Below are 20,825 nucleotides of genomic sequence, written 5' to 3' on the forward strand. Positions count from 1 at the left end.
TTGTGCTTAAAATACATTACACGTGTGCTTTCGCTGCAAAACACTTACTTAGAAAACATAAAAGTTCTGATTTAATGAACTGGAGAGTCAGAAAACCAGAGTGCCAGCCTTTCTGCTAATGACCCATTTCCCCAGCTGTTCAATGGCAGTGTGCCGAAAGAGGGAGTTTCAGCAAAAGGAGAGCACAGGAGAGAGGGAAACAGGCAAACGGAGGAACTTAGGCTGAGATCGGGTAGGGAATGCTTAAGGCATGCTTAGCTTTGTTAGGGACAATTATTTTCTACAGTACTTTCAGAAGTATGAAAAGACAGTCTGGATGGAAACAGGGAAAAGCCAGTGGGGACAGCCAGCCTGGCAAATTTATTTTGAGAAAATAAAGAGAAAAGGGAAGTGAGTGCATATCTGGAGGGACAGCAGGTAGTAACAGGTAGGAGGTATTAGAGCAGGTAGTAACAATTAAAAATAATTATGGAGTGCAACGCCAAGATGTGTTCACTTCAACTTCAGCACCCGATGACTGCAGTCACTCGTGGTGTGTGGCAGGAGCCACGTGGTAAGAAACACAACTTCTAGAAATTATATTGAACACTTTGGCCTCCTATTTTCACCTTACTCCCCAAATTAGCTTTTATTCATTTTGATTTGCAACAGATTTCCTGGAAAGGCAGAAGCACATTGTTGCTGGGACAATTGCCCACCACTACTTACGCTTTTTAATTCTCTTTATTAAAATCTTTCTTTTTAGGAAACACAAATTGCAATCAGTTACACAGATCAGTTAATATTGATGACAGTTCCTACATAATTAAACAAGTACTAACAAATTCCAACTGTTTACAAGCCAAAACTTAAATTAACAAGATTATATAAGCTCAATAAATAATACATCTGGTCCAGTTCAAGTATAATTCAACAAATCACAGCCTTAATCCTTAGAGAATAGAAAAACCCTGAATATAACCAGCCTAACACTAATTTAGTGTTAAAGCCAATGTGAAACTTTGTCTAATCTTATGGGGCAAATGTTTAATTGTTTTATTTTATGGAAATACTACTTTTAGGAAAGTAAGTTGCAGATTGACATTAAAGACTACTTGAGATCAATACAGATTTCACAGAGATGAAAAGCACAGTCCCTATTCAAAAAGTGCAATCTTTGGTTAAGATGTGTTGAAATGGTTTGTACATATTAAGGAAGCTCTTTTTTGTTTTTTTAAATATCAATATATTTTTGGCTAGACCTGAGCCTGCTTTGTGCTATATATATAAAATGTGTATATATATATATATATATGTATGTATGTATGTATTAACAGCGTGGATTATAGTGATGATGAATTCTGCCAACAAAAAAGTAAAAATTTAAAATATAACAAACAAACAAACAAAAAAACACACTTTTACATAAGCTGAGAAAGGCAAGCAACTGCCTACAGTGGCTTTCTTCCTCAGCAGAATAGGTAGTAGAAATTGAGGAGCTGAGTGCCTGTCAGCATTGCATGATGGCCTGTTGGGGAGGGAAGGAGATTGTCTCTGAGATCTCAAAGTGAATCGGGCTGAAAAGTGATCGTAGGGATCAGTAGGAGTTAATTGAGACTAGAGATTGCTTTAAAGTGTTGAGTTCTAGGGTGAGAAAGCAGCTCCTCAGAAAGAAAACTGTCCCTATGGCTGTACCTAAGATGTTACAGATTGCTGTTGTGTGGGACGATGTTCAGAGGAATGGGGCCACCAAACCATCTCTATAAATGTCTGGTTAGGTCACATCTGTGGGGCTGGGCATGGCTCCTGCATCTCTCACTTGAGACATTTCCAGGAGAGGAAACTAAGTAGGGTAGAGATGCCACACAGAGTGTCCTCCTTCTACTTCCTTCAGCTGCGAAACAGTGGCCTGGGCCCTGACCCAAACAAAGGACCTGGAGCCATGACAGGCCCTTGGTGATCCTTGGTGATCCTCCTGCTCCTAGAGCTCTAGATGGAGACCAAAATTTAAATGAGGACATCTTCAGTCTGCTTCAGTATCAAGAAGGAATTCTGCATATCTAATGCAACCAGATAGGAAAAAGAAGGTTAAATATGCAAGCTATGAATAATGAGAGTGATCCTGATTAAGAATTTGAGGAGGGGTGAAAAATAACCTCATGGGCAAGCCCTCCCTTTAGTAATTCTGCTGCTGCCAGTCAAAATCTCATTGCTTGCCTATTGCTTTCCCTGCCTGCCTGTATCCACCTGTTGTCTGTTTTCTGAAAGTTTAAAGCTCCTTGGCCTGGGAAAGTCTTTGTTGTGGATTCGTGTCATGCCTATAATAAAGGCAGTGGACCTGTAGCTTCTGCTGCAATACAAATAAAGAATAATAACAGTGATACTTTTCTCATTCGAGGTTACCTGGGGATAAAGTTGCTGGAGGCATATGACTTTGATATACAGTCAGCTGTGTCTCACATCCAATTAAACTTAACCACATGGTCTAACAAGCTGCCATTAGGGCAGTGAGAGCCCCAGTTTGAGAGCAGGGTTAGCTTCAAAAATCTAATGCTTGCACTGGAGTGACTTCCTTCCCTCGTACCCAGATTGTGCTGAAGGGCATAAGGGGAGCTTCACATTCAGATGATACACGACCAGCCTGAGAGCTGTGCTTTAGAAGATGGTTGCACAATCTCTGCTGCCATTTTTGTAATCTTATAGCTTGCAATATAAGCTCTTGCCCTAACAGCTCTGTGCTCAAATTTCACTGCTATGTGAAAAACAAACAGCCAAAGGAAAGCCCAACCTTTGAAGGAAAAATTCTTTGTTTGCATTTTTTTCCCTTTTATTTATTTATTTATTTTACTTAGGGGAAAACAAAGGCTGTTTTAAATGACAGATGGACCCAAATCTTAAAAATACTTCAAGTGTGGATAAAGAAGGATTTATGCTGCAATGTTTTTCATTTCCCCTTGTCTTTTGGATAGGCCACATCTGAATCTGGGATGCAAAGAATCCCTCAACTTGTAACAGGAATTCCAAATATGAAATCTGAACCCACCTCTGGTAAAACGAGTGGAAAGCACAGGCCATGAAATGGAAGAGGGCTTCAGGCAACAACGCCAGACACCTCTAAGACACGCTGCCTGGCCACAGGATCCTGCAGAGAACAAGCATGACTGCTGGCACAAGAAATAATGGAACGAATACTTTGGTGGAAGCGGTTTTGGCATTTCAGTCACTCTGTAATAGTTTGCAATGTCCATGTCATGCTTAGCGATGACGGGAACCTTCTGGGAAACTATTTCCACTTACAACATCTAAACAGGACATCTTGCACCAGCAGTTTTTACAGAACATACTCTGATGAGTATGAGAGTCAGGCAAAGAACAGAAACACGTCTGCAATTCCGCATCTGCCTAGATTACGTGGTGCACTTTATAAAAGCATAACTCTGGGATCAATTCTGGCAATGGTTTGCATACGCATTCACTATACAACACAAAGCCCCATTGAAATGAACCAGAAACTCGTACAGTGCATTTCAAAGGGACTGAGCAAAATACTAAGTAACAACTGCACAGAAACAATAGCTCGTAATAATGCCAGAGCTGCTGGTGCATCCTGTGTTCATCCTGTGAGCCATGAGTTGTGACATTCACCTTAAAAAACATCAGGGAAATAAAATATGAAAACAATATTAAAAGTCTGGCATCCTTCCATGAAAACCAGGAAAATTCAACATTGCCAAGCCAAGGAAAAGCAGCTCTGAGAAGAAAACAGAAAGACTCCAAAAGCAAGAGTCTCAAGTAAAATGTCTAAAAGCAACATGGTCCAAACACATGGCACTTTAAAAAGCTTCCCATGAAAGTTTCAAGTCTGTAAGACTCAAAGTTGGCACTCTTTAGATTCGTCAAAGAGAAGAGTTTTAAACAGAACAGTAGCTGGAGAACACCCTGATCACGCCATAGAAAATGCTGAAATCCAGAGCTGCCAGCACGTGTGTTTGAATTGCTCTCTCTGTGCTGGGCTCAGGCTATAAGGTCCCTGGGCAGAGACTGTGGCTCCCTCTGCATTCGTACAACACTGTCAGTGCTTAACAACACAAATATCTATCATTTCACCCAGCTCCAAGACGCATGGAGATGGATGCTGGTGGGGTTTACACGATGCCATCTACAGATTAGTTTTAGCACAATGGCTTTAGATGTCCTATGCAAATCCTACTCACTAATCCTACTCACTGGGGGTAATGAGCAAAATGACTGCAGACACTTTAAGCAACATTAAAGCCTATTTATAGTCACATCTCCTTTCCTTCCAGCGTCCACTGGAGGATGCTGAGTGCTTCTAAATACTCTGCCTGACCTGATGTGTCACATCAGAATTAAAACCTGAAGAATCCCTGAGAATTCTGATTTAATCTAGGAAACCACTCCCAACGTGCAGAGTGTGAGAAAGAATTGCTCCACTTGGTACAGATATGCCAGCTTTGCTTCACCGTGGGAAACAGTTTCAGGCATTTTGGTTTTTAATGGCACTCTGGGCATAGGTGCATGGAAGATGCTCTTTATTTCCCCTCCTCTGTACAGTGCAAATTGACAGTTATGTCAGAGAAAATAAAATTAAAAAATATATCAGCATTCACTCATTATGGCTCTTCCAACTCATACACATCATATTTTTTTCTTTGTAAAGTGAGGAACAATTCCAGCATCATCCTGAAGCAGGTGGCTGTCTTCTTCCTTCATTTTCAGGCTCTCTTCTGCAAGCTGGGACAGATATTTCTGCAATCACAACAAAAACAAACCATCTCTATTAAAACTGAAAATACTCAACGCAGAATGCTCTGCTCCTTTTCAGAGGCTCTTACACCATCCCAGCACCTCAGAATGGAAGAATATGCATAGAACCTCCTCCTGGTCAAAATTCAAGCCAGGTAGAATGCTTAATCCATGGAGTTGAACGTTCTGTTGTTTACTCTTGTGCCACAAGGGGAATTGCTGTCAGAATCAGAAAGATCACAACTCCCCATCAGTCTGTGTAACAAGACCTCACTTCTCTTTGCAAGAAAACTCACAGCTCCTGTAAGATACAGCATAGGAACTAACCCCACTCAGTCAACTAAATTATACCAGGGTAAGACTGCTGTGTCAGAAAGTAGATACAGATTCTGAGTCATAATTTAAAGCATATGTATTTCATTTTCAGCACTTCCAGTTCAGACATGTATCTTGTGCACAAGAATATTCATATTAAGAGACAAAACAAACTCAATAATAAGTAACACTAGCACTCTGGATAGAGTATTTGTGTGTATTTTACTCTAAGAAAAAGCATTTCAGCGTGATTTGAAAATACAGACGTGGCCAGTGAGGCTTCCAATCTTCTGAAAACACTGTTAGTAGGAATGGAGGGTAAACAATTGAATGTAGGTTGGAAAATGGTGCTCAAAGTATTTATTCATGGTCAACACATTTAGAAATAGATGGAAAGAAGCTTCTTCATCAGCAGCTAGTCTACACAGATACCCACACAGTAACGTAGAGGTGGTCTAACATACTAACATTATCTAGTTGCAGGATTCCTACAGGCTAGAGGTTGACCTCCTCTGTGACCTCCAGAGTTCGACCTCCTTGGCCTCCATGAGGAACAGGAGGAATGGGAAATGAATATAAAGAAATGAGGGGCTATGTTCTGACTGCCCAGCTGTCTCACAGAAATACAAGTTGTGGGTGTAAAAGGTACATCTGAAACAGACTCAGTAAATGTAAGAGTAGGTGTAACTGCGAGAAAATGATGACTGCACCCCCATTAACCTGATTTGGGAGTAGAAATTACACAACTCTTGATTGTGGCTCCCAGGTACAAAATGCCATGTGGCAGAAGGCCAACGTTACAGGAATACAGAGATACAGAATCCATGAAGATTACAAGTGGTCTGTACATCATGTAACAAATCCCTAACACTTGCTGGATCAAACAACCCGCACGTGTCTGGGTTTTAATGATTACCCACCAAAATAAGACTGAGGTTTATCCATCACCTTTAGCTGATGTTAATGTCAGCTGTCACCAGTTTTGAAGTTCACACATCAGACATTCACATTCATTTATAGGAAAATGAAAGTCTAGGAAAAAAATATTTTTTTTCCTTTAAATACAAGTTTTGATGAATGTTGTATAAAGGTAGGGGTAAACAGGATAAAATGCTGCACTGAATTGCCAAAGGTAGCTTACACCAGATGAATCTGTCAGCTTAGTGTGATAGGTAAGAAGGTAAGGCCAAATAATAGATCTTTTGGACATGGAAAAAAAAGCGTGCAAGGCTAACAAGAAAAAGCTGAAATTTGTTCACTGGTTGCTGTTCTTCAAGGGCAAGACAGAGAGAAGAAGAGGTAAAGGTGACTCATTTACTCAACAACTAAGTGAAGTTTTTGGAAGAAAAAAACAAGACGGTTCGGTTTTGTGCTAAAATCCAAACACTGAATGCATATTCTGGATGTGGCTCCAAGAGGGTTGTGCAAAAGATATGTGGCAAATCAACTGGAAAAAACTCATATTCATGAAAGCATGGGACAGCGATGCTGGCATCAGACAGTGGCATTTGTCACACGGGCAAGACAACAGAATGACAGCCTGTAGAGCAGACCCATAGCTCCACATACAGCTAGAGTCCACAGTTCTTATGTTGCTGAATACACTCATTACATTGCACCACCCTAAAAGATTGATGTTTCTTGCAAAGTACATAATTAATATGGATCTAGAAATACAAAGAAAAAACTTGCTGAACTTCCATTTGAGTAGGCAAAAGTTGGATGGTTATTTATCAGGTGTATACTTCCTCCATTTAGGAAGATAAGGCTCTACAGAACATTATGTTTCCATTGCCATATTTGACAGATTTAATTTTAACAGCTTTTGCTGTCTTTGTGCTTTTATCTCAAATCAGTGTTACATATCTACTACAGTATTCCTGGGAAATGGATCATGGGAGAAAAAGATTTTTTTCCACATTCTCCTAATTTTATTTGGAATTTTTTTTTTCTATGACTTCAACAAAATAACTTAGAAAGTGAGAATTGCCTCTTCCTCCCATAGGACTGGTTACATGGGGCTGGAGTTGCAACCTTTGCTTAAGCAAAGTTTCTTTGGGACACACCTGCTGAGTACTGAGTGGTGCTACCTCTGGTCAATTTCTCTGGATTTTCGTGAAAGAAGCAAAAAAAGATATGTGGACTGGGTGCCTGCTCTTTAGATTACACTGACAGGAACCATCATTAGCAAGGACAGCAGCTCTGCAGGCAGAGTCTCAGTCAGAGGCCTGAAAAGAAAATTCTTCCAGAGAAACCACGTGTCTCATTAAAAAAACTATTTTCAGAAAGGCTAGTGCCTACTAGCCAGCTAGGGAAAAATGGCTATTACCTGAAGAAAAGCAGGGCTCCAGCATTTGCTATGGGCAGAGGGAAGGAACAGAGAAAGAAAGAACAGTCATATTCTTTCATGCCTTTTTTTTATGAGCATGTGAATTCCAATAAAAGCGTCTAATAAGAACTCTGAGCTGTCTCAAAGCATCCTAAATAAAAGTGTCTTCTGCAGGGCACACACCCTACACATGGGCATGGTCTCAAGGAGATGTGATGCAAGGCTGGCTCCTCCAGCAAGTCCTTAGCATTAGGCATGATGCTTGTGCTGTCATGGCTGATACTATCAACTGTACGTCTGAAAAGCGATAAAGGCAGGAAATTTTATTTAAAGGCAAGTGCCCATGGTCTCTTCATGCTATTATCAAGGGCTGGTGGCATACACCTATGGAAACCACACAAGTGATTACGTGCCTCTGCATATCCTTACAGAAATTATTCAGTGGTGGTGTTCTCTGTGGCTGAACTGCCATGCTGTTCTGCAGCACAGGGAGGTGATTCCAGCAGGTCACAGCAGGAGAGCCTGTGCATCACAGAGTACTGCGTGCCGAAACACGCTGCAGGAGTTTATGCTCATACAAAGCAAGAATGGCAAAGTTATTAAACAAGTGGCATGTTCTTCTCCTGAAACTCAGAAATAATAAAGGCTGCTGCTGGGCTCACTCCCAACAACACAAACATCTGGGACCCTTAACAATGGCTAATTAAAGGTCTGAGTTGCTTGCTGAGCTGGTGACAAGGATCCAGCCTGTATGAGAAGATACAGTTACCAGCTGGCCCCCTTTTACTGATGATCCATAAGCAGGGACCTGGCAGTCAAAAATTAGGGTGTTAAAATTTGGAACTACTGAAAAGTTTCGTTTACTTAAATTTCACTTTGAATTCTGTCCATGGCACAAAAACTGATTTTTGCTAGCTTCTCTATCCTGTACCCAGTCCACCCCAAAATCTAGTTATTGGCTATTTTCACGTGTGCTTTTACCTGAAGATTTTTGTAGTGGACAGTACTTCTGCAGTGATTTGTCTTTGCTGTCTCTTCATTCGTGTAGAAGAGCCCACAGAGCTTGCAGTAAAACCCAGTTCTAGGCACCACGAATTCCACGCCTATTGAGAAATTCAACATGTCAGTTAAAAACCTTCCCCTCCAAAACAAGGTAGTTAAATGGCATAGATATGAAGACTGATCCTGGATTCATAGAATGGCTTAGGCTGAAAGCTATCTTAAATATCACCAAACTCCAACGCTGTGCCATGGGCAGGGCAGCCAGGTGCCCATGGCCCCATCCTGCCTGGCTTTGAACTCCTGAGCTGCAGTATAAAATCCTGTGCATTGCAAATACACCTTGTACTTCTCTAGCAGATATCAAACACATGGACCTTCTCTCACATAATATTGACTAGAAATCTCACTGTGTAACCTCAAGGACCAGAACAGCTATTGTAGTTATTAGCAGCAAATTCACACTGACATCATGCAAATTACTCTTAGAAGATGCACTCTCCCAAGCGTTTTACTTATGATCATTGTTTACACAGTAAAGCAATACTTTTTGTAATACTGAGAGTGTAATCAACACTTTTATGACAGGCACTTTTTAAAATTACTACGTATTTTTCATACCATACGTCTTAAGAGTACAACTCTCTAATTCCTAGAGAATTTCCTGGATGATCTTTCTGCCCTCAAGATCCCTTGACTTTGATCAGAGTTTCTATCACAGCCTCACCAGGTCCTTTATGAATGCAATGTGCCTATGGGGGGTACACAAGGCTAAACCACTCTAGTTTACTCTTCTTTCTGATTACTGCAGAGAGTCCTTGCATCAGGCTCAGGTTCGAGACAAAGAAGCCCAAGGGAACTGATTTCATCAGTGACATTAACATCTTTTGCTATTCATCTGGAAAGAAATCGGCAAAGGTCTACAATGAAAAGCTTGTTTCTTTCAACAGCTCCCTTTCTGTCTATGCGCTGCTCCCTCACTCTCCTCACGTCTGTTCTGAGAAATAAATCTAGCAAGTAGCCTTAAAGTGACATCTTGTTGTAAGCTCTAGGAATTGCAGTGGCCTGAATGTCCCAACGTACCCAGGGGAATGCTGAGTTCGGTGAAGACATCTTCTTGTTCCCAGCCTGCCGGAGAGTGCCTCCTCCTAGACTCTACTTCTGGGTATTCCAGAGATCTCATTTCCAGGTACCTAGAATTTGCTTAACAAATGAATAAATGTATTGAATGAAAACAGTTTATTAGTTTAAACAGACATCTGTAGAATTCTTAGAACACCTTCTGGGTGGAGCTATGAGTGAAGCTCTTCCATTCAAGCAAGATCCAACTCAGTGCTACTTCAACAGCTGACACAGTTAACCCTATTTCTTCCAGATTATTTTTCTATTTTTCACATCATGTTTGCTATGTTTTTTTAAAATTTAATATTTTAAATTCTAAACAGATCTATAATATTACACATGCCTCCAGCCCAAGCACAGTTGAATTTCAGCCCTGTAGCCACCTATGGCATTGCGTGACGAGGGCTGGAGCTGGGCTGCACGTGGGCAGCAGCACTGGCTGCGAGCAGCTCCCCTGCTGCAAACTCTCCCACAGCAGGATCCCATGGCACTGCTGCCCTCTCCTTCCTGGAGCCACTCTTCTCCCATCCTCAGCTCCCCAAGGGATGGATTCTGCTTTATGGCTTTTGGCTATTGGAAGGTTTTGCCTTCTGGCCAGCAAGGAGAGGTTTGATTCCTACTGATCAACATAAGTGGACTCAGACAAGACCTTTTTTTTTTCTTATTCCACAGAGCAACAGAATTACTGATAAACTGGTATAATTCCCACTCTTCAATTCTTACATCAAGGAACCAGTTCCCTTAACCTAATGGAATTTCCACTGCATTGCAAATTTCACCTAGATAAGGGCTACATTTTCTTACAAAACAAATACATTTCTGCCCCAACCAAACCCTTCCTGCCTTTCAAGTCTGCAGTTCAAGGTTCTGCAATTTCTGACTATGAAAATGAATTCTCCCTCATAATTGTAAATGTGAGTATCACATGATTTAAAAGAAAATAATTAAAAAAACCCTGACTGATTGGCTTTCAAGTTAACTTTTAAGACCATTCCAAGTTTCCAAATGTGCTGAAGACCTCCTGAAAAACTCAAGAGCCTCAGTTGGTTATTCTTAAAACACCCAGGGCCTTTCTGGCAACTTAAGTTTCACTTGGGTTGATTTCTGGGCTTTTGAGCTGGCAGCTGCATTTGCAGAGAGCCTAGAGCTTTGCACATCAGCTGCCACATCCATGGCAGACGCATGGGACACATGCTCTCCTGGAGTTTCCAGGCTCCCTACTGGCAAGTTGAGATGCTGGAAACATCAAAAGCCTCTGTTACTGGAGCTCGATGCCTGTGAAGCAGGCAGCCAGGGGAGCCAAGCTTGCCATCTCCAGTTGCAGGGCATGGCATGGCAGATTATCTCCAAACACACAAAGCCTGGAAAGCTGTCTTCAGGCCAGAGGGCAAGTACTGAAAGGTGAACAAGTTTCAATTCTATTCAGGAGGGAAAACTTAGCTCAAGATCACATATCCACACCAAATGTTCTGCAAGAAAATGGTATTCATAAAACTTCCAGCAACTTCTGCTCACAAACCCCTCTCCAATACATGGGCTTCAGTAGCAATCAAAGAAGAGCATTCCTGACCTATATGGTTTATTTCATTTTCCACTTCCACTTCTTACGCACTACGCATTTGCTCAAATTTCATTTGAAAGCCTGACAAGGAACCAACCTCAATTTCAGACATTCAAGATCTCTCTTTTTTTTTTTCCCTGACAATAAAATATTAATAGACAGCTATGATTACATTTATTGGCACTATCTCACAGCATGTCTTATCAGATATATGAAAGGCAGCGCGCAGTAGATAAGAGGAGATGATAAGGCAAGTCCTGACAAAAGGCATGTATTTGTATGAACAGGGACTAAGAAGCAACAATCTGCAGATGATTTCCATGTTACTAATGCCACAGTACAGTGTGTAAGAATACCCACCTTGTCCAGGAGCCAGCCAGACATTACAGATACTTTTCTGTTGACCTTCAGTGACTGTCACTCATTTCATTGACAATTCAAAATAAATTTAGCAGAGCACTGAAAGCGTTCAGTTAAACTCATGTGAACCTTGACATGACAATTATAGCAGCTTATGCCTTTCAGAAAGCTTGCAAGCTGCTTATCATATTTCATTTACACTATTCAGCTAAGAGCCTCTAATGGTTTAGCTTGGCAAAAGGCACCGGAGTTCTTTTACTGAGCTGCTCCAAGGACAAGTCTTGATACTATTAGCAACATTTACTCTTGTTAGCAATAAATTTCAGCCTACTGTCAGAGAAAACATGCAAGGCTCCCTGCAGGCCGAGAAGAAAAAAAACAGTAGTTACCCTCTGGACACTCTTGGCTTTCACGTCTTGTTTCTTCACTAACATTTTTAACAAGCATTTCCATAACTTCTCTGCTTTCAGCTCCTTGTGATCCCATCTGTTTGTAATCATCTATAAATTCATCAGGGAGCTGGAGAGACTCCTCTTTTAGCTGAACAGAAGGTGCATGCTGATCTTCAGGTTCTAAATGAGTGTCAGAGCCTTTATCATTTTTTACTTCCTTCTGCTGGTGGTCAGACTCCTTAGCAGACTGGTCTTGCGACTCCTCTGGCTTCTGCTCACGGTCCAGATTTAGGCTTGATGCTTCAGTTACAGCATCATCATTATCATCTTCCTCGTCATCCTGACAGATGCTAGAAGCTACACTTCCCTTTACTGATCTGAAGCTTGTTTCTAAAGGTTTATGGGTAAATTTCTCTTCACTCCTGTTTAGGTGGCTATGATCATTTTCCAGTTCTAATATGGCTGTCATACAGGAACACATATCTGTAGCAGCTTTACTTTTTTGATCAACTGGTACAATTTCCTCAAGCTCAGTTATATCAGGCTCCATAATTAGGTCATCTTCTCCCACTTCATCTACTGTCACTAATTCCTCCATGTTAGCAGGATACCAGGTCTCGCCTTCTATCTCACTTCCACTCTCCCAGTCTTGGTCCTGTCACAAAGATGTTAAAAAAATGAGATCAGTGGGCTTTGAACATCAGCAACCAGGAAAAATTTTGATCTGGCCCCTCTCGTGTTTCAGTTTCAATGGATGACATGTCTCGATGCTATGATTTTAAACCTTATGCACACATGCAAGTAGTATTTTTATAATAATAATATGAACTTCACTTTCGGGAGCTTCTAAAGCTGCCTTGGAAATTGCAGTCTCTCCATCCTCCCACTCCTTGCTTTTCTGTAAGCATAACAATGCACAGCCTGTCATACACCTTATTACACGACTGACTCTGCTCCGTGATCCCCAAGGAAACTAACCTCTCCCTCTCCTCTACTTCTGTTCCAGAGTGATGAGAAATGGGAACCATAATGAGAATACACTGAACACCACTCTAGCCCCTGGCTTTGACTTTTCTGGAGTGGATCCTTTAAATTCTTATGCTGACCTGAGAAAATGCAGCTACCATCTGTAGCCATTTCTTTCCACCTGCAAGAGCCCTCTGCCAGAGACTGTGTTGGTAGAGACTGGCCTAGACCTTAAGAAAAACCAGTTTTACAGTTATTCTCCAAGATTTATAATCTGATGTACTTCACATAGGAAATTAGAGACATGTAGGATGCTCAGATTCTAGTACTGGACTTGAGAAGTATCAGAATGTTAATGTACATGCTTCCTTTTCATACATAATTGGTGCAGTTTAGATTTCAGCTCTCAGAATCATTGTGAGCACATAATCTGTTAATAATCTGTATTCTCCTCCTGTTCAGCCATTTGCACACTTCCCTTCCTAGAATTCTAAAACAGCAAGAAAACTCTGGGAGTTGACACTGTTCTTGCCAGGAGATCAGTTTTCTACAGCAAGAGATATCAATAGCTTCCATATCTGATCATCAACCCATGACCCTACAGATATGAAGCTGGAGGAATTCCAAGGACATTGCTGTTCCCAACTGTGATGCTGTAGAAGGGCTGTTGTGAAAACACTATTTAATTAAAACCAGAAGCAATCAGAGGAGGCTACTATCTGTAGACCATCTGAAGCCAATGTTCTGAAAAGTTTTCATCATTAGTTTCCCCCCCCCCCTTCTTCTCCACTAACTGACTGCATCTCCTATTTTTGGGCACGGTTCACAAAGTTACATGGTTCACTCAGGCATACATTACAGTTGTCAGTGCCAAGGGCTATGCATGCAAAGCAATGTACATTGGCAAAGAGCAACTAAAAAAAGAGTTCTGGAGACTTCGGGAAAAGGTCAAGATAAGGCAAGTTAAATTAGACATCTCCCTTCAGTTGCCCCTCTACACACCCTTCCAGAGATCAAACTTGGGTTTTCACTTATTTTATCATGGAAGCTGTACCAACTGTGTGCCACCAACCTTCTCTTTTCTTGCGTTTTCCAGAGTCTCTCCAGATTCTCCTCCTTGTTTATCAGCTGAAGGTGAGCTCTTCTCTGGACCTTGCTCCTCTTTACCAAGCTAAAATAGATACAACATATACACATATAGCAATACACAGCGTCGCTCTATTATGTTTCTGTTTTGGGTTTAGAGAAGCAAAGTCACTCACAAGGTCACATTCTTTATTTCTAACGATTATGCAAGTCAACTGGACTGTGGGAAAAGACCCCAAAAAAAAAAACAACTGGAAAACTGGGTTTCATTGGAAAAGCAGCACAAATAATAATGATGAAAAAGAAATTGAAACAAAACTAAAGACTTGTAATTTATATCACAGAGATGATAGAAGAGAGGCTAGAAGACAGGTGGGGAAGAATGTGAATTCATTAAAATTTCCAGCCTCCATTCCCTTGTTGGATGGGGCCCTGGGCAGCCTGGTTTAGCACTAAACGTGGAGGTTGGCGGCCCTGCATGTGGCAGGGGGGTTGGAAATTCATGATCCTTGAGGTCCCTTCCAACCCTGGCCATTCTGTGATTCTGTGATTCCCCTGCTCTTTACCCACGTCTGTTATTCTTGGCTCAGATATGGTAAAGAGACCAGCAGTGTTGAAACTCTACAGAAGACATTAAATGTTTTGTTTATTGATGCAGGATCAGCTGAGAATGTAACTACTTACACTGCTGATACCTTGGAAGAACAAAGCCACAGTATTACCCGGCACTTATTAGAAGAGGAGTGGAGCATGAGTATGATGAGCTCAAGAGCAGACAAACCTATTTCTGCCCTTTACAATATGTTATTAGCAGTAGCCCCTTGGGAGGTGTGCCTTTTACCAAGCCAGCTTAAAATGCCTTGAAAACATGCAGAGGGGTGTGCAACACTGATGATTCAGGAAGCTGCCCGACCTTTCTTTAAGTGAAAGAAATCTCCCAAGGAACCATCTGTCACAGTGAAATATCGGCAACAGGAGAAAGATGACAAAAGGTGGTTCCAGAAGCACATTTCTATGGCATGAGCTAGTGCTGCTGGCCATTACAGAGGCTAGCTGAGTTACAAACTCACATATTTCCTCCAACCTTGCCCCCACACAAGAAGAACAAATGCAAAGGTCAATTAAAACCAGACAAAGACTGCTCAAGCAGCACAAAGGCCATTCGTTAGAGATGGACCCCTGGTCAGTGAGGCAGCTCTGCAGCCTCCTGCACTGCATCCCGGTGGGTGGTTGGAGGCCATGTAGCACTCAGGGGCTGGGGAAGGCAAGGCGGTCACAAGCCAATGATCATAATCCTGTAGGGAGGGAATATAATCATGGGCTGTACTGGGACAAATGCCGTACCCTGATTTGTTGTTCCTGTCCACTCTTTCCTAGCGGAGAATTAAGCCCACAAACACCATCACTTCACTGACTGGGAGAATTTCTACAGAGATCCCATAACTTCACAGATGAGCTGATTCAGTGGTTCTACCATGGGAAGACACTCCTCCAGCACATCTGAAGTGAGCAATGTGAATTATCCCTGCTGAGATGACCTCACGTTTAATAGACACCAATTGCTCTACGGAGCTGACCAAAAGAAAATGTTCCTTATTGAAAGTTCATTCCCCATTTTAGCAATATAACAACCTATAGCAATAGCAGCATAATTATATATATTGTGCATTCCTCTAAAATTCCTGGACAACTTAATTCCTAGATAACTTGATTCTTATCAGCAGAAGAAGGTAACAATGAAAAGGGAGCAGCCATGGAGGGTTTAGCACAGATTTGGAAGACAGAACAGCAGATCAACTGCCTCTGCATAGGCAACCCACATGCAAACAGTAGATGTACATTTGGTTTTGGTTTCAGTTGTCTCTTCCCTCCCCCTCACTGTTTACCCAAAAGGTCTACGCATGGCAGTGAAAGATGATATTCAGGTACTTAACACTAGAATGAAGTAACAGATTTGCATAGGTCTGGGCAAAGACCTGGACGAGGTGACCTCCCAGGATCTACTCTAGGAATATATCCCCCAACCCCATCATGGCAAAACATTGCTTATTACCAGCACCACGCCCCAAAACAACTAACCTAAAATACTTCAGAAAAGATATTACATCAGCATTTACCTATTCCTTAGTACAGTTTGGGATCTCTATTTACCTTATTCTCAGGAGGCTTGGTTTCCTTCACATCACTGCCTTCAGCAACAGCATCTTTTTGGTCTTTTTCAGCTTTCTTCACTTTATTCTTATCGCTTTGTTTCTGCCTGGAGCTCTCAGAGACCTTGCTATGCTTCTGTTCAGCCGTCTCCTCCCTTACAGCATCCTCACTGTAAGAATGCCTGTGTTCCCTGAACTTTGCCTCTTCCTTTCTCTTGGATCTCCCAGAAAACTCCTGCCTCTGAAATTTGTCGGATTTTGACTTAGAGGCTTTTCGGTAATAGTCATCTTCCCTGCTCTTGTAGCCAGACAAAGGGTGGAGGGAGCCAGGAGAACCACTCCTTACGTATTTTTCTCTGTGCCCTCTGCCTCCTTCAATCCGTTCATCCAAGTCAAATTTGTCTAGCTGTCGGGAATAATGTTTCCTCTCGTGTACCCATACGTCAGTCCTGTCTCTCTTCTCATCCCCATTCTCTCGCCATTCTCTGCTTTCTCTTTCTTCTTCCCGTCGAGAATATGGGGACTGATCCCACGACTCTCTTCCATTTCCCCAGTCGGTCCTGCCGGTCCCCATCGGGCTGCGGGGTGAACTGCAGGAGGTAAAGCTGGGAGTGTGGGATCGGGGAGACAAGGAACGGCTTATGGGGCTGCGAGAGCGGGGCCTCTCTGTGCCATACCTGCTGCAGAGGGAAAAGACAGCTGTAACTGGCTGTAACAGCAGGCTGCTGAGAGGTCCTGTGCACTGCAAACACTCTGGCACTACCCTGGTGCCTGCACCCCTGAGGGTTTGTCACAGACATGCACTGCACAGATCTGTCTGGAATATATTCATTTGTTCTTAAAAACGTCTCCTAGATGTTTAACATTAAAAGTGTATATGTTAATACCCTTACAGTAACCTTAGCATTAGCTAGGCTCTAGTTAGCTAGACAAAAGTGAAAATGATAAACAATTTAAAATAGATGTTTTAAGGCTCTGATTCTTCTCCCGCTTTGCTGGGAGGTCCAGAAAGTACTAACGAAGCCAGACAAATCAGAAATATACCAAACACATTTCCTCCTCTCCAGTGTTACCACAGCTCCAGCCTTTATGCTTTTCACCACGGAGGGTGGAAAGGGAAATGGCTTCATTTGTGTGTTCCTCACGTGTCAGGCATATTTTCTGAGTCATCATCATCAGTAGTAATGAGATCATTTGTCTTCTTAACAAGTACAGTTTTTCCATCTGAACTCATTACATAGGTTCTGCGCTTACTATTGTACCAACTTACATTTTTTACAGTGATTTGGAAAGCAATCCAACATCAGAAGGGCAATGAGATACAAAAAGGAAGCACACAGACTATGCTCATTACACTTTACCTGTCTGCCTCACGCAGCAGGTCCCTCTCCCTCTGTGAGTGGATGTCCTGGATGATAGCAGCCACGTTCTTACCTGGTTTCTATATCAGACAAGGACACTGTTAGCATGCTGCACTGCTCTCCAAGCCATTATACAAGATCTGCCCTTTAAGAAACAGCATGCATGCATCATTTCATTACACTGATGAGAAATATTTGGTTTCAGTGTTCTGGTTATAGTCTTTTCTGCAACTGGTATCTCAATAGCATGATCAAAGCAGTAAAATGATAGAAATGGAAAATTTGCTTGTAGCGCTGTCTGCTCATAACTGGCTTCTGGAAACTTGGCTTCAAAAAGCAGCTTGTACTTCCTTGATACACACTCACTGCAGAGTATATAACTGGATATAAGATGACAGAAGTCAAACCCTTTTTCTAATGCTTGAACTAAATAGATGCATCAGCCTATTGTTTCTTACGCTAGGGAGGAGCTGCCTTAACTCCATACTACAATACAGCTCTAAAAGACTATGTTCAGACATAGGAGTTACAGAAAAGCTAAGTGCAAGAAAAATGAGTGCGAGAACTGTTGATTACTTGAGGTTCAAGATCACCTCCAAAAGATGCAGGACTCCAGGCTGGAGTGTGTGCAATCCATCAGCCAAATGGAGCATGCACAACTGAGCAACGTAACCATGCAGGAACTCAGAGCACTTCAGAGTGGTAACTCATGCATGTTCCCCTCTCATATCACTGTACTTTTGTTCATTTGTTTGTCTTTAACAATGAGAAAGAGTTTTTGCTCGTGAAGACAAAACCAATTCCATGATCTGAGAAACTGCCAATGGAACTGCTGAAAATCTTCCTGAAATCCCACTCTCCTGAGTAAGCCCAGCTCAGCCTTCATGTTAAGATGTGCAGTCTCAACCACCTTACTCTGCAGTACCTCAGTACCATGGTAAGAAAGAATAGCCTGATTCATGAAGTAGCAATTCCTTAAAGTCTCCTCTTACTTGTCTTCCCTTAATGCTCATAAAATGCCTCTTAACTTGGAACACTACAAAGTTATTTTATAGAATTATTGTGCTGTGTTGGGATAATATAAGGCTTCTCAGCTCTTCGCTGCTGGTTCCAGTCCAAGACTACATGCAGAAAGCCTATTCCTTTAGCATTACATACAGCAGAACAGAAGCTGCCATAAATATGCTCTCAGGAGTACTGGTTTTTGGAGATCACTCAGATGTCCACATCAGAAGTGTCAGATAAAGTCTACAGGAAGTCTGAAGAACAAATATTGATCTGTTCTGATTCCATGTGCATACATATATATATACATACACACATACATACATATATATATATATTAGGTTAGGTCACTGTCAAGAAAAGAAAGCTAATCAGCATGATGCTTAGTCCTGCCATCGCTGCTCAGCGTAGACTGTATTATGTCCTGAGTGTGCAAGCAGAGAAAAGCAGTGCCCTAGGCTCAATGCTTGTCCAAAAGGATGGCACTCCCTTATTTTTGCTGACATGTGTTATCTTACACATTGTTTAACTGAGCAGCATGGGCTGTTTAGGTCAGCCTTAGTTCAACCAAGCAGCTTACTGGAGAAGAAGCTTAGAAGGGATTTTTGAAGTAGTGCAATGAGAGAACCAGAGAATGGGATCTCATCTAAGAATTAAAATTAAGTATAAAAGATCATTAACATACATTCATTAGTTTATCTTTCTTCATTTCTTTTCCCACAGTATTAAAACATGAACTAGAAAACAGCAATCAGAAAGACATTTAGATGTATTCTCATGGACAAGGTATAGAAACTCATGAATTCTTATCAGGAATCTGATCTTACCTTCAGCTGCAACTCCTTGTATCTTTTAGACATCCTAATAAGTAACTTGTCATCGTTTATCATAGCGGGTTTTTCTTTGTAGTACTGCACCATGGCTTGTGCTGCTTCACTGTAAGCCATTTCCAGAAAGGCCTAGCACAGATGGGGAGAGCTTTAAAATCCACCACATCATTACAAAACAAAGTATCAGAGAAATAGGGATACTAAGGTGATTGCTCAGCCTCTTGTTAACTAAAAATAATGGTTACAGTCCAGCTATGAAACCTGATGTGCAGCTTTAGTAGGTGGTTAAAAAACCAAATAACTAGAATCCAATCTTTCCTGATATACAAAACCCACCTTTTTCTCACTTCCTCACTGGGGCTTCTACAGGAGAAATAGAATGTGAGCAGCCAGAACAAAGCAAAGAACTACTACTAATAAAACAACTATATTCACTAGCATTTCTACTTGCATGAAAAATGCCACTTGATGTAACTATGGTTTAACTGTTCAAGGGAAAAACAAAACTGTGTACTGACTGCATTTTGAAATGTTAACATTGCTCACTGGTGTGGATTCTACTTCCCTCTGCACTGTCTGCCATGGATACATGAGAGATTTTCCAGTCTACCATGCCTACCACCACTGGTAGACATAACCCTGAAGACAGAGTTCTGCTACAGTGTGATGCAGGTTAAAAGGCACGGGCACTGTCTCACTGAGCATCTCAATATGCCTTTCTGCCTACTTACATCAACACTGGTGGCTCCAAAAGCACAGTACCTGATTAGTGGATTTCATGAGGATATAGTTGGTGACCTTCCCAAACGGAAGGCCCAGGTTAATGACATCGTTTTCTGTGCAGCTTCCCTCGGGGAGGTTGCAGATGTGAACAACTCGACCCAATGTAGATTTCCTCTGGGGAAACTGGAAAAAAAGTCCAACTCAAAACCATGTTTTATCTTAAATATTCCAACCTCTAGATAAGAGCTTACATTTCTGCAAAAGAAAAAGAAACTGAAATGATCTGTTCTACACACCTGCTTTTAAGGACAAATATCCTTAATCAAAAACATCCTGATTAAAAATTTTCTTTCCTATTCACATTTTTAACTGAACTGTGGCTTGCAGTGGAGTCCCCATCCCTAGATTACCAGGAGAGGATTACTAGGAGACATGCTCTAGTTCAAACAGGAATAGTGATATGGCTGCAGAAGGTAACTTGCCATGTCAAATCTAAGAGAGTAAGGGACTTCAGGGCCCTGGCACGTTCCAACAGAGAGCTGGGCACTCAGCATCAGAGGGAGTTTGGAGACCCCTCAGTGCTCAGAGGTGTTTCTGCAATGGGGAGGTGCCAGTAAGCTCACTGCAGGCACGGTATCTGTCTGGTACACCAGCCAGCTCTAAGGCTCTTCTGCCAAGTCACGCAGCCTTCACTCTGTCCTTCTGCATCTGCCTGTCCCACTGATGGCCTTGCGCCTTCCCCACACATGAGGGCACCACATATTAGTGAGTAAAACACCCTTAACAAATACTTTGCCAGAAATGCATACACTCATGAATAAAGAAGAGTATTTTCAAGCAGATGTTCACTGCAGTCCCTGCAGGATTTATGGATGTTAAA

The 20,825-nt window shown here is 41.8% G+C and overlaps 1 protein-coding gene across 2 annotated transcripts in view; it reads right to left on the bottom strand.

Moving 5' to 3' along the window:
- Positions 1 to 727: 727 nt before the first annotated feature.
- The window catches only part of RBM20 (RNA binding motif protein 20), a 73,200-nt gene continuing 53,102 nt past the window's right edge, over positions 728 to 20,825 (bottom strand). Inside the window, exons 6-14 of one of the 2 annotated variants that reach the window (XM_042818852.1) lie at positions 19,985 to 20,128; positions 19,220 to 19,351; positions 17,388 to 17,467; positions 16,028 to 16,703; positions 13,863 to 13,961; positions 11,822 to 12,479; positions 9,473 to 9,592; positions 8,372 to 8,493; positions 728 to 4,749 (exon numbers count right to left, since the gene is read on the bottom strand). In XM_042818852.1, the coding sequence (XP_042674786.1) occupies positions 4,639 to 4,749; positions 8,372 to 8,493; positions 9,473 to 9,592; positions 11,822 to 12,479; positions 13,863 to 13,961; positions 16,028 to 16,703; positions 17,388 to 17,467; positions 19,220 to 19,351; positions 19,985 to 20,128 (2,142 nt within the window). In that variant the 3' untranslated portion in view covers positions 728 to 4,638. Of the gene's footprint in view, positions 4,750 to 8,371; positions 8,494 to 9,472; positions 9,593 to 11,821; positions 12,480 to 13,862; positions 13,962 to 16,027; positions 16,707 to 17,387; positions 17,468 to 19,219; positions 19,352 to 19,984; positions 20,129 to 20,825 lie in introns of both variants that reach the window. The other variant, XM_042818851.1, reaches the window with a different exon arrangement.

The sequence above is a fragment of the Centrocercus urophasianus genome, unplaced genomic scaffold, assembly GCF_019232065.1.
Source record: "Centrocercus urophasianus isolate 14NV4802_14NV808 unplaced genomic scaffold, USGS_Curo_1.0 seq_17, whole genome shotgun sequence".
Lineage (NCBI taxonomy): Eukaryota > Metazoa > Chordata > Aves > Galliformes > Phasianidae > Centrocercus > Centrocercus urophasianus.